This window comes from Hippopotamus amphibius, chromosome 9 (assembly GCF_030028045.1).
Source record: "Hippopotamus amphibius kiboko isolate mHipAmp2 chromosome 9, mHipAmp2.hap2, whole genome shotgun sequence".
NCBI lineage: Eukaryota > Metazoa > Chordata > Mammalia > Artiodactyla > Hippopotamidae > Hippopotamus > Hippopotamus amphibius.
This window is the reverse complement of record NC_080194.1, coordinates 120,116,003-120,129,615: the sequence shown is the minus strand read 5'-3', so window position 1 is coordinate 120,129,615 and position 13,613 is coordinate 120,116,003. Positions and strand designations below refer to the sequence as shown.

Genomic DNA, 13,613 nt, shown 5'->3' with positions numbered 1-13,613 from the left:
GGGTCCTGCTTGGTTTCATGGTGATAGTTACACAACTCTAAATTTAGTAATGATCATTGAATTGTACACTTAAAATGGATGAATTTCATAGTATGTAAATTATACCTCAATACTCACTTTTAAAAATAGACCTATACTGTGAACTAGACTAGTTCTGAGTTGTTTTGAAATTATTTTCTACATTCTGTGCCTAGATGACCAATATTACATTTAAGACTTGTTAAAGAACAACAACAACAACAAAATGTGCCCCAAAACATTCAAGATGAACACAGCAGTCCTCAGTATTCAATGGCATGGCCATTCCAGAAAGAAAAGGTCTAAGTTCAGTGCTGTGAATCTTTCTGGCTGCATTCCATGAAGGGAGGCTGGAATGAGCTTTGCCCTGGGCTGACAATCTTCCTTGTCACTGATTAACCAGTTTTGCAGGAAGGCTGCTTCACTGACATCCTGCTCTGCCTGGAGAGTGATATTTGGCAAAGCTTTGGTGAGCAGAAAAAATGTCCACTCGCTACCACCAAGCTGCTAGTGATAGCTACCTGGAGCTTTTGAAAGAGGCTACCAAGAGAGATCTGAATCTTTCTGATGAAGATGGCATGACTCCCACACTCCTGGCAGCCTACCATGGGAACTTGGAAGCCCTAGAAATAATCTGCAGCAGAGGGTAAGTTCAACCTGATGGTTTTGATTGGAAACTGTTTCCGGTAGGATTTTGCAGACAGCCGCAAGAGGCAGGGAATCAGTGAAAAAACTTTGCTCTCTTTCTTGTCTGTGTAAATAATTGTCTTTTTAGAGAAAAGGAGAAAATTCTGCAGAGATGCTCTCTTTTCACTCTGAGAACTGGCACCATGGGTTGGCTGATTCTTTATGAGCCACACACAAAGATCCTGAACTCTAAGGCACTATTATTTGCTTTGGGGGGGAAAATATTTTAATTCTGTGTCTTTAAATATCTTTTCCATGACATGCAAATGCTTGACTCTTTAAAAAGAGATCACTGATCTACTTGATTTTAAGATGTCAACCTTGATTGGAACAAATGATGTGTTTTTATTTTTTCATCTATGCCATTAAAATCTCACAGCCTTTTAAAAAATACTCAATCCTAGTGCAAGCTCATGATTCTTAGATGAAATTTCTGGGTTTATAAGCTATAAAAGGGACCTTCAGCATGTCTTAACTTCATTACCTCTCTGGCTGTAAGATACATACACGCACACATACTCTTCCTGAAAATTCTAAAGCAGAAATTAGCTAGCTCTTGTCTTCTGCTTGTTACTGAAGGGGGTAGGCAGTGTTGGCAGCTATAACCCAGGAAGGCTAAAGAAAGAAAGAAAAAAAAAAAAGAAAATGTGAGTAAAGGAGGCAAGTGAAATTTATTTCAATTAGATACATATTTATTTATACATATTTATATGTGCATCTTAAGTTTTTGTTTATAAAATTTGCTCAGGCAGTTGTACAGTGGTCAGAGAAAATGTTCCAGGGCTGCTTTAATGGTTGAGATGAGGGACAAACTGGACTAGGATAGTGGCAGTGGGAACAGAGAGATGCAGATGGATTTGAGTGGCAATTCTGATGTAGAATTGGTTGTGATTGACTGGATGCTGGGTGGGTGGAAGGAAGAGGAGGATCAAGGCCCCAGGTTCTGGCTTTGACAGCTTGTGAATGTTGGTACCCTTAGTTGAAGTGAGGGGCACTTTAGGAAGTTGTAAGAACCAAAGGTGGAGAGAGTTCCTGAGTTGAAGACTGAATGAGGAAGTGAGTGGAGTTGATGTACTCCATTTCTTTTCTTTAACTTCCATTTCACAGACACCACCCTCAACCCCAACCCTGTCAGTCAGCCTTCTCCAGATGGTAACACTGTATCACCTCTCCTCTTCTCCCAAACCTTTTTCACCTACTCAAGATATACTACCTCTGCAGAAGTGCAAGATGTTGTTACTTCACAACCAGTGAAAGCCCTTGCTCCCTTTGAGGTCCAATTCGAATGAGAATGCCTAGACGTTGTCTCTCTCTCTTCGCTTTGTATGCCTGAAACATTTTCTTATACGAATTGTTCTACTGGTCTTTAGTTTTCACAAAAGTAATATAAGCTAAGCCCAGAAAATTAAACCATATATATGCACACAAATTCTAAATAATAAAATGTCCTGTACTGCCATATATATAGTGTGTATAAATATATGTGTATATATATTATGTATAAATAAATATACATGTATATTTGTACACCCACACACACATACACACAAAATAATATACTAGGTAGACATTTTTTTGTGGTAGGCAGCTTTTTGTTTTTTTTTTACTCCTCCAAACATCATGAACATTTTTTTCCATGTCAGTGTATATTCTTTTACAATTTAATTTCAGGGACTTCTTAGTATTCTAGTTAATTAATATAGTATATAAATACATTTCTAAGTCAATCTCTCTTTCAGACAAATTACTTGTTTCCCACAGTTTAAACAGTGCTGTAACGGTTATCCTTGTATGTAAATATTCGCTCACATTTTCTTGAGAACAAATTTTCCAAAGTGAAACTTCTGGATCAATTAGCATGTATTTAAAGACTTTTTTGGTGTCTATTGATAAATTGCTCTTCAGAAAATGAGCACCCATTTTTGTTGATATTATAGGTCCAAAATAATATGTCAATGTGCCTTCAGTGTTCTTTTCTCCAGTTACTGGTGAGGTTGAAATCTTTTTAATATTTAGTGGCCATTATATTTCCACTTTTGTGAACTATGTATTTAAAACTTTGTCCTACTTATACATTGGGGTCTTCAACATTTCTCATTGACTTATTAAAATATGCTTTTTCAAGTTAGAATATCAGTCTTTTATCATTATATTTCCAAATATTCTCACAATTCATAATTCATATTTTTGACAATAGATATTTAATGTAAATGAAAATATAAATATACTTAAGTATATATTTTATATACTTAAGTCTGGCAATTTTAATATGTAATTCCAACTTTGAGGTCATGCCTAAATATTGACAGATATTTTTTTTAGTACTTTTTTAAGTTTTATTTTAAATAATTCATATATCATTTCTTTGGTTTAAGATTTGGGGTTATGATCTAACTATGCCTTTTCCAAGTGGTTAGTCATTTGTCCCTAAACATTTTGTTATATAGTCTACCCTTTACCTATTTACTTGACATGGTAATTTCTCTCAGTGTAATGTCAAAATCCAGTCCATTCACTGATTTATATTTATTAAAAACTGATTATGGAGATTAACATTCTAACCCTGATCTCTCTAGTCCTTCCTTCTTAACTCTTATCTTCTGGATCAATTCTAGTACATCCCAGATTTTGCTTCCTTCTCTCCAGAAGCATTTAAGATATGTTAAGTTGGTCTGGTGTAGCCTTATAAAAATATCTTGTAAGAATTTTCATAGGTCATCTCCCATTTTGACCATAGCCAATGTCCTTGTGTGAGAACAAATTGCCCATTAAATTTAAAGGGGCTAAAAAGGGAAACCAATCAAAAATAGAATCCATTATTGAGGTCTATTGCAATCTGATGATTTTAGTGTTTTCCTGTCACTATCTGATTGAACCATGGATCATGTGGCAACCATTAATACTCAAACTCTGGCTTTGTTAAAAACTGTCTTCCTTTCTTTTTAAATTTTAAAGCTGGAAAGCAATAATTACATGTACTATCCTACACTGGGAAGATGGCCTCAATTACACAAAATTTCATTTTGCCTTTAAAATGTGCATGATTTTCTTTTTTTTAGTTTTTTTTTTTTTCATTTTCTAAAATGGAAATGTTTTCTTCCTTTCTGATTCTCAAAGGAATACAAACTTTTTGTGACATTTCATGTCATATTGGAAAATATACTTCATAAAGTAACAATCACATGAATTCTCACAGTCATTAACATTTGGGTGCATAGACTTTCAGATGTTTCCCTTTGAGAACATGCACTTAAATGTGCATATGTTCAGCCCTTAAAAAAGCAATCACATTATACAAACTGTTCTGAAATCTCTTCTAATTATTTAATAATACATCATGGACCATTTGCACTTAAAAGTAGAGATCCATGCCATTATTTTTAGTGGCTACATGGTATTCTGTTTTATGGTTTCACCACAATTTATTTAATCAGTTGCTTGTTCATGACATTTAATTTAATTTGAATCCAGTTTTTGTATAACTTGGAAAGAACATCCTTGATCATTCCTCTTTGCACAAGGGTCTGGTATTTTCTCGGGATAAATTCCTTAAGGCAGAATTGTTGATTCAAAAGGGTGCCATGTTGTACAGCCTTTTGGCAGATATTGTGCCAGGAAGTTTGAAGCACTTTATGCTTCCTCCAGCACTGTTCATTTCCTCACACTCCTGCCAAAACTGAAGATTATTATTCTTTTTATTTGTTGCCTATCTGATAGGCAAATAGATGGTGGTGCATTGTTTTTACTTGCATTTATTTGATTACTAGTGAGTCTAAATATTCCTTGTTATGTAGAAAAACATTTTTTGAAAGAGTGATTTTTTTTCTGAGAACAACTCCAAAAAAATAAAATTGACTTCAAAAGGAGAAATTGAAATGGAACAGATGCTCAGAGTAATTTAATATAAGCAAATTGCCCATTTTGTGACAATAATACCAATCAGCTTTAAAAATTATTGCCTAAATGTACCAATCTACCAAAAAGCAAGGGAAAAATATGATTATTTAGAATCTTTTCATTGAATTTCTCTTCTGAAAAAAAAAAGGATAGGAAAAATATCAAATCAAAATTTTATGAATTTAGTCCAAGGAAACAATATATTGAATAACATCAATATTGGACTCAGATCATCAAGTGAGGGGACGAGTTTGTGACTATCTGGACAGGTATGTGTAATGGTTCTATCAAGAAATCTAAAGGACACCAGGGATTGAAGGACATAGATTGAGTTTAGAAGGACCCCCAACTTGTCAACATTTTAAGTTGTACATCAATTTGGAAACTTGTCTAAAAATAGAACTTCTGCAAGTGGAAATAGCTTGAATGTACCAGGGAAACTCATGAATCAGCTTACTGAGAGTTTCATCTTTAAATTTGGAATTTTGTGTTTCTTAAGAGAAGAATCATCTTTGGGGTCACCTCAGGTTTTCTTCACGTCCCTCCTATTTTGAAGGGTTAACAACCCTTAGGATGGGAAAATTCTACTATTTTATGACCTGAAGCATGTAGATTTAACCCAAACTTCTTAATACCTCTAACATCCTCACCCCAGCTCACTCCTCTCAATAATTTCTTTTTTAACTTACCCAATCTAATTTCAGGCAAATTTAATCCATATGTTTATATTTATAGTAATGTCTTAGATGTTTTACAATCCCTCTTTGATGTCTTTTGAATGTGGTGTTTGGTTAAAATAAATAGAAAGTGAAACTCCATCTTTGGGGGTGAGGTACTGTGCTCCCCTAAGATACACAACTATTTTAAGGTTGAAAGAGATTTCCTTTGATCTAAGACAATTAAATCAGGAAAATGGCTGTGTAACAGAACTGTGTTATTTAATATTTGCTTTCCTTAGATTCAGTTCTGTTTTCTTTCCTTCCTTTTTGAACTTATTTCCTTTCTCCTATCTCTGGTTACACTGAAGTACATCCTTGGTGCCACAGATATGTAATGTTGCCTATATGTGCATCTGCTTACACTGTTCTCTCTGCTCAGAAGGAAGTTGCCAACTGCTGGCTTATGGTTGGATCTAAGCCCACAAATATGTTTTATTTGGACTTCACTGTATTATTCTCTTAAATTTGAGCCAACATTTAAAAATCAAAAAGTTTCACGTGGAATTCTGGATTTCTGGGTTTGTTTGGAAAATGGACGCTCTGGCAATATTGTGTCTGCTTTTATTCAAGGTAGCAATCAGCCATAGCTGATCAATGTCTGTTCTTTTAGATGGAGGTTGCACTTAGCTATGATTTTGCCGAAAGAACAAACCTGGCCCCATTAACTGACTTACATTATATTCTTGGCTTCTTTAGGTTGAGTTTGAGACATCTGCTATATGGATGATACAAAGGACGAAAGACACAGGTTTTGCCCTCTGAGACATATTATCTAGCTAAGGGGCAGAGCATACCTGACAAATTAAGACTGTAAGTGTTAAAAAACCACAAGAGTCATTGTAGTGCTGCAGGAATTTACTAGATGGGTGTGAGAAAAACAATAAATATATGAAATTAAGGATTTTGAGTTTATAGACGAGGGAAATGGTAACAGGTAAAGCTTACTGAGTATTCACTATGTACCAAGCACTCTTCTAATGCTTTATGTATGTTGGCTTATTCAAGCAATAGTTCTATGAGTAGGCAATATTATCCTCAATTTATGAATGAGGACACTGAGTCCTAGAAAAGTTGAACTTGAGGCCTCATAGCAGGTAAAAGGGAAAAGCTGAGGTGAGTTAACATAAGACCACATTCTGTTGGAGACCATCAGGCTGGGAGGTAGGCCTGATCCAAAGTGTATTGCCTGTGACTGGTGGGCAAATCAATTAAGTGCTTGGAGTCTTATTTTACCCCTCTTGATAATTATTCTTTTCTTCCTTCTCTAAGAGAAAGATTGTGATTGTTGGTGGTCGTGGGGGCAGAGAATGTGTAAGTGCTTTGCAACTAAAAAGCATGAAGAAGCCAAGGGTTCCCATGGAGGAATTATATATCTAATTCACCAAATTATAGGACACTGGTTGGGTCACCTTACAGTGCAGCTGCTAACCTGCTTTGAGCCTAACTGGGGATCTTGTTAAACTTCAGTTTCCGACTCGGGAAGTCTGGGATGGGGTCCAAGATTCTGCACTTCTTATAGACTTGCAGGTGATGTTACTGCTGCTGCTGTTGCTGATTGTGGTCCAGGGACCAAACTTTAAGTAGCAAGGAAGAGAAGGGTCACAGTGCCTCAACATGCCAGTTGCAAGGCCATGGACCTTCTCTCCTGTTTCCACCTGCTACTTACCAGGAATGTGAAGAGGCCTTCTCAGGCTCTCTCTCCTGCCATCCCATGGGGCCAGCCTGGGCAAAGTTTACTGAGATCCTGATTTTGGAGTCTAGACTAGGACAAAGGAAAGTGCCCTTTAGTACCTATATTATCAGAGTTCTCAACAGCGGCTTGGGGTCAGAGCCATCGTTAACAATAAACTATTACTTTACTTTTCATTTGTGCCTGTTTGTAACTCAAGCCCTCACAGGAGAAGGGCAAGGAGTGGAGGTTATAGCCTGGGGCAGGTTTCCAGTAAACATTCATTCCACAAATCTTTTTTATCTACCATATGCCTGATTCTGTGTCAGGCATGGGGTCCCTGGCCATAATATCATCTAATACTGCCCCCAATTTTACCTGAAACCATTTGCAGAACTACTCATAATTACATGGAAGTAAACTGAGATCAACAGACCCATTGTACAAATACTAGTTGTATTAGACACTGTTTGCTTCCTGCCCAACATCCATTCCTCTCTTCTTTCTTGCTGATGGGGAACCAGTTTTGTTCAGTTATTTATTTCCCTACCTGTGACTCAGAGGAGGGTAGCAGTGGTGTGCTGGAACTAGAACTGAGAAAGTGGGCTCGTTGCCCAATGCTCAACTGAAATACCAAGGCAATGGTCTTTTGCAGAGGGAAGAGGTTTTGTTGCAGGGTGGAAAACAAGGAGACAAGAAGCACTGCTTTAAATTCGTCTCTTTGATTGGCTTTTGAGTGGGGTATTTATCTTTGAAGCAGGGAACAAGACCGGGAGGGTGCTCAGAAATGGCTGATGGATTGTAAGTGTAAGTTTCAATGTAAGTTTTGAGAGTTCAAGAGTTCTCTGGGCAGGCCAGACAGGCCTTCATGCCTCTTTCATGGGTTGCATGTGCGATTTCAGAGGTGGAGGGGTCCAGTACGTAACATGCTATGGATTTTCAGCCTGTGCCATCCAAAGTGTGCTATCAGTCAGTCTAGTCCTTCAGTGCGCTTGTGTGATGCTCATGCTAGGTTGGAGGGGGCTGTCAGCAAGTTGTTTCCATATCTGTGGTTTCCCCGATACTTTGTGAAACAAGCTTGGTGTTCTCGATGTTGGTGTTCTCGATGTTATCATTTTTGTCTCTATCTTGTTTCAACCTTGATCCTTTAAGGTACAGGGTATAGGTTCAGAACCAACTCTCACCAGCTCAGGAGAGAGGACCGACTGCTGAATTTTCAGGAAGTTTGAATCAGATAAACAATCCGTTATTAAAAATAAAATTATGTAAACTTAAAATTTAATAAATTAGATTAAAAGGGTAATATTCAAAACATTACTTTCTAATTATTTTACCAAATGTTAGTATTGTCTTTGCTTTTAAGATTATGCACATCTATTAAATATCTATGTGGTAGGAATAATTTATAATCAATTGCTACTGTGCACAAAAATTGGCGTATGCTATAAATCAGAGCTTGATTTTTTTTTTCCTGGGTGTTCACATTTACTAGCACACCACGTGGTAATCCTATCCAGGGGAAAAATCTAATTGATCTAAGATAAACAAGGTAGCTCTATTTCCTTTCCCTTAGGCAAGTGGCCCAATTCTGGCCAATGAGACATGAAAGCTGCTCATTTTGGGAGTTTCTTAGAAAGTTTTTCTTGCTTCTAACAAGGAGATACAGGGTAGACATGGGCTCTTTCTATTTCTGGCCATGTGATGTCTGGATGTGACATATGTGGACTTTCAGAAGTTGTCTTGTAACAGTGTCGAGGCAGGATTAACATGCATTTTGTTCTTTATTTTAGTTTTTATTTTTTAGACTTCATATTCAGAGAAAAAATTCACATGTATTTTTTATATTTTCTCTTCTAGAGGGGATCCTGATAGATGTGACATCTGGGGAAATACTCCTTTACATTATGCAGCCTCCAATGGTCATGCCCACTGCGTCTCATTCCTGATCAACTTTGGTGCCAACATCTTTGCCCTAGACAATGACTTACAGACTCCACTGGATGCTGCTGCCAGCAGAGAGCAGAATGAATGTGTTGCTCTTTTGGATAGGGCTGCCACTACCCAGAACACCACGAATCCCAAGAAAGTCACCAGGCTGAAGGAGCAGGCTCAGAAGAATGCTAGGAGGCAGATCAAAGAGTGTGAGAGGCTCCAGGAGAAACACCAAAATAAGATGGCCCGCACCTACAACAAGGAGGAATCTGGGACTCTTTCTTCTTCCAAGGGCACTTTTTCCAGGTCACCCCTTTCGAATGCTTCTGCTTCCAACACATTTGGATCACTGTCTAAGGGCATTAAAGACACCTTTAAGTTAAGGTTCAAGAAGAATAAAGACACAGCAGAGCGGTTAGGGGAGGAGAGCAGAAGTAGGCAGAAGAATGTGATGGAAGTATTCAGAGAGGAGGAGGAAGAGGAACATGAATTCTCAGGCGACTTCAAAGAGAAGCTTCAGTTCTCAGCAGAGGGGGACAGCTGTGTGCAACACGAATCCATTCTCAAACGTCCAGGTCTAGGAAATGTTGTTTTTAGAAGGAACAGAATGTTGAGCCCTGAAGAGATCTCAGACAACAAGAGGGAGTTGGGGTTTAAAATGCCCAGTGAATTGCTTCAGAGACAAGAAGGAGCTGAGGCTGATGAAGAGGGAGAGGAAAACAACCATGAAGATGATCTGCCTTGGGATGAGGATGAAGTGGAATGGGAGGAAGATGTGGTTGATGCTACTCCCCTGGAAGTGTTCTTACAGTCCCACTACCTGGAAGAACTCCTTCCTATTTTCATGAGAGAGCAGATTGATCTGGAAGCTCTGTTGCTTTGCTCTGATGAGGACCTTCAGAGCATACAAATGCAGCTGGGTCCCAGGAAGAAAATTCTTAATGCCATAAGCAGAAGGAAGCAGGTGCTACAACAGCCTGGGCAGTTGGTGGACACCAGCCTCTGATGGAGTGTTGGGTCAACTGGATGAGTCTGCAGCAGTGGGGTGATGCTGTGGCCCACTGGAAACATGCCAGCCAATATCCACTACTAACCCAATACCAGACTACTGGGTTTCTAGGGTTTTGGAGGTGTCCATCGAAGAAAGAGGTCCAAATTCTACTCTGAGAAATACTCTATACCTGTGCATATAAACCACTAATGAGAAACTCAAGGAGACCTGCGAATAAGAAAAAGACATTTCTCTTCAATTATCTTTTTGATATTTTTGAATATAGAAAGGATTAAATGAATGACAAAGAAGGGAAAAAACTTTCTTTACTTTCCTAACTCTGGACTTAAAATTATAATCTCTCATTACACTAGCTGCTGCTAATTTCTGATCCTTATAGTCTAGGGATTCTAACTCCAGTTCTGTCCTTAGCTTTGTTTACCTGTTGGTGGAGACTAAAGTTTCTCCATTGGTCTGTGGCTTGATGCCCAGCTTAAATGTGGCTAACCCTTCAACAGATGTTTACATGTTTACAAGTAATAGAAATGGGTCTATAATACTCCTGCCTGGGAACAGAGACAGAATGGCAGGTAGAGAGTGAGAAGAAATAAACAGAATGTATGGTACCTGTATGGACTGAATTTTGTCCCACCAAAATTCATATGTTGAAACTGTAAGCCCTAATGTGAATGTATTTGAATATAAGACCTTTATCAAAGAGGTGATTAAGGTTAAATGAGGTCATAAAGGTGAGGCCCTAATTCCATATGACTGTTGTCCTTTGAAGAGGTAGAGACATTGGAGATGTATGGGCACAGAGAATAGACCATGTGAAGACACAGCAAGAAGGCAGCCATCTGAAAGCCAAGGAGGGAAGCCTCAGGAGAAACCAAACATTCTATCACCTTGATCTTGGAATTCCAGCCTCCAGAGCTATAAGAAAATAAATTTCTGTTGTTTAAGCCACCCAGTCTGGTAATTTGTTATGGCAGCCCTAGCAGACTAAAACAATGGTTAAGCAAGACAGTCAGGGAGAAGAGAAAGAAGGATACAGAAAAGAAGTTTGGCTTGTTAGATGATTTTTCCTAAGGGTAAGTGCCTCCTGAAACTTAAAAAAAGGAAAAAGAAATCTAGGTACTTTGTAGGTAAAATTCAATTGTAAAAGTAAATTTTACATTTTTATGCTTATTTTATACGTTTTTGTTTCTTCAGATCTTTTTTTTTTTAAGCTCTTTTTTGGAATATAATTGCTTTACACTGTTGTGCCAGTTTCCATTGTACAGCAAAGTGAATCAGCTGTATTTATGTATATATCCCCACATCCCCTCCCTCCCAGTCTCCCTATCCCACCCCTCTAGGTCATCACCAAGCATCGAGTTGATCTCCCTGTGCTATGCAGCAGCTTCCCACTAGCCTTCTATTTTACATTTGGTAGTGTATATACACATATCTTTTATTTACTCTTGTCTATCACCATTTCGGCATGTCTGAATACATGAAGGTTCTACAATATAAATTGTCAACACTAACACTGCTGCTGCTGTTATGTGAATGGCAGTCCCAAATTCAAGTTGAAACCCTACTTGACTAGCTAAGCTTCACTGGATTTTTATAGCCAGATTTGCATTAAATGGAATTTACCATTGATTATGTGTATAATATAGAACTAGCTTTTGTATGCTTCCTGATTCACAGCTGTTTGTGTTACCTCAAGAGGCACCATGGATGATACAGATGCTTAAATCTGATGAACAATTGGCATGTTATTCCTCAATGAATGCATTGAAAAGGTCATCAGTCACTGAATAAATATGTTAGACTAGGGAATGATTAGTTTACAAATATTGCATTTCACTGTTCTGGAATAAACTGCAGTTGTACACAAAATAATGTACACAAAAGCATTAGTCACATAGAAGGCAGTCAAAAAAAGTTTGTAGTGTCTGAGTCTTTCTCTATCAGTATTTCATTATTGTAGATGCCTTGCATCCTCTCTCCAAGTATCTCCCAGAATCTGCCTGATGAGACAATCATTGCTAGGATATAGGAGAAGTATAAGCCACTAGGAGAGTGTTACTGTTAACAAAAAGGATGCTTTCCAGCAGAAACTTTTCCTTCATTTTCAGAGGTAAAGTTTTACCTCATTGTCAGAGGTAAAAATAATAATGGAAAGTCTGATGATGTATTCTAGCAAATGAGAGGTGGTGTGGGGTGGTACAAAGAATTTTGAGCTAGAAACCAGCATTGCTACTTGGAAGACAGAATAGGAAATGGAAAGGTACTCTTAGGGAAAATAAGAAAAGACAGGCCAGCAGAACATTATATGATCTAGTCCTGCTTCATGGGATTTGATTATTCTAGTTGGAATTTTTCCACGTTGCCCTACTGGAGGGGTAGCAATTTGCTCCGAAATATGGGAAGGGGATGTTTGCCCAGCAGGCCTGGAAGTTCTCACCAGGACCATCCCATTGGCTTTTATGTCAATTCTGTGATGAGATAAAGAGATATGAATTTGAAGAACATGTGGGTTTTAAAACCTCACATAAACCTTCCATCACATTGCTGGATTAAAAAGGAGGGAGCAAACATAATTCCTTTATGTAATAGCAGTGAATAACATAAAACATGGTGAGGCCAGAATGGGTTGTTCGAAGGGTTTTTTTTTTTTTAAATTGGTGCATTTTATTTTTGCTAAGTAAAAATATCCCAGCTTATAGACTCCGTAGGCTCATCTACCATTCTCTGAATAACTCCTGTTCCATTTAAAGGGCAAATACTGTATCGGTGATTATTGCAAAAGTTGGCTTAAAGTGTATGAGCCCAACAGAATTACCTTGGATCTTATATATTAAGGAGCAGAGGAGGCAAATTAAAGAGTTCCAGCTCCTGGGAACCCTCCTATGCCCACTTCCCTAGCAGAGAAGGTAGGTTCTGCCCTATTACAATGTAAGTTCCTTTAGGACAATAAATTTCCTCTGTCCTATATTCACTGATATATCCCTCATACCTAGTGCTGATCCATCACACAGCAGGTGTTCAATAACATTGCTGAACAACTGGAAGTGATGCCTAGGCTGGAGGCAGGACGCAGATTACTCTGGTCTGGTGAGTTCTAGGATTTTGACCAACTTCACTGGTTCACACGGCATTCGAGGTGGGTGGGCAATGTGAAATGGAAAAGAGTAACTTTGAAAGGCAAAAAACTTATTGCAAAACTACTCTCGATCCATTTCCTGCCCTACTCTAATATAGTTGGAGAAAGTCATCTGTGCTCTTTGAGGTGAGGACTATTTCTTTTCTGTTAGCAGCCTAGCACAAGTTATTGTAGGGACTCTTATGAATGAAAGAAGAATCTATGAATGAACTAAGGTGCTTTTGATAATCTCGTCATCACATACCCTTTCTCTACACATTTCTTAGAGTTGTGACCATTAAGATCCCCAGAAAGACACCATAGTCACTTGAGGTGTGCAGAGCAGATCACGCGGGTACTTTATTCTAGCACAAAGGCTAGACAGCCTGGTAAACATGATTAATTTTTAGCTAAGCTACCTAGAAAATGGGATTTGGAGGAATTAGGGTGAGAAAACAAAGCAAAATAATGTGCTTTTTGTTCCTGCTGACTTACAACCAGCCTAGGGATTGGAGAGGGAGGATTTGAACGGGTCTTTGGCAGGATACGGACACATACCTCTGCTAG

The 13,613-nt window shown here is 38.2% G+C and overlaps 1 protein-coding gene across 1 annotated transcript; it reads left to right on the top strand.

The window, feature by feature from the left end:
* The first annotated feature begins 442 nt into the window (after nucleotides 1–442).
* Nucleotides 443–10,665, top strand: ANKS4B (ankyrin repeat and sterile alpha motif domain containing 4B). The gene is made up of 2 exons (XM_057748589.1): nucleotides 443–664; nucleotides 8,848–10,665. The coding sequence occupies exons 1-2, from the start codon at nucleotides 501–503 to the stop codon at nucleotides 9,926–9,928; spliced, it is 1,245 nt and encodes a 414-aa protein (XP_057604572.1). The 5' UTR covers nucleotides 443–500; the 3' UTR covers nucleotides 9,929–10,665.
* The last annotated feature ends 2,948 nt before the right edge of the window (nucleotides 10,666–13,613 follow it).

Bases quoted from the DNA above. Each gene is read 5' to 3' on its own strand.
- ANKS4B (XM_057748589.1), top strand. From the start codon at position 501: ATGTCCACTCGCTACCACCAAGCTGCTAGTGATAGCTACCTGGAGCTT. The intron at 665-8,847 runs GTAAGTTCAACC...TTTCTCTTCTAG, and splicing joins GAAATAATCTGCAGCAGAGG to AGGGGATCCTGATAGATGTG.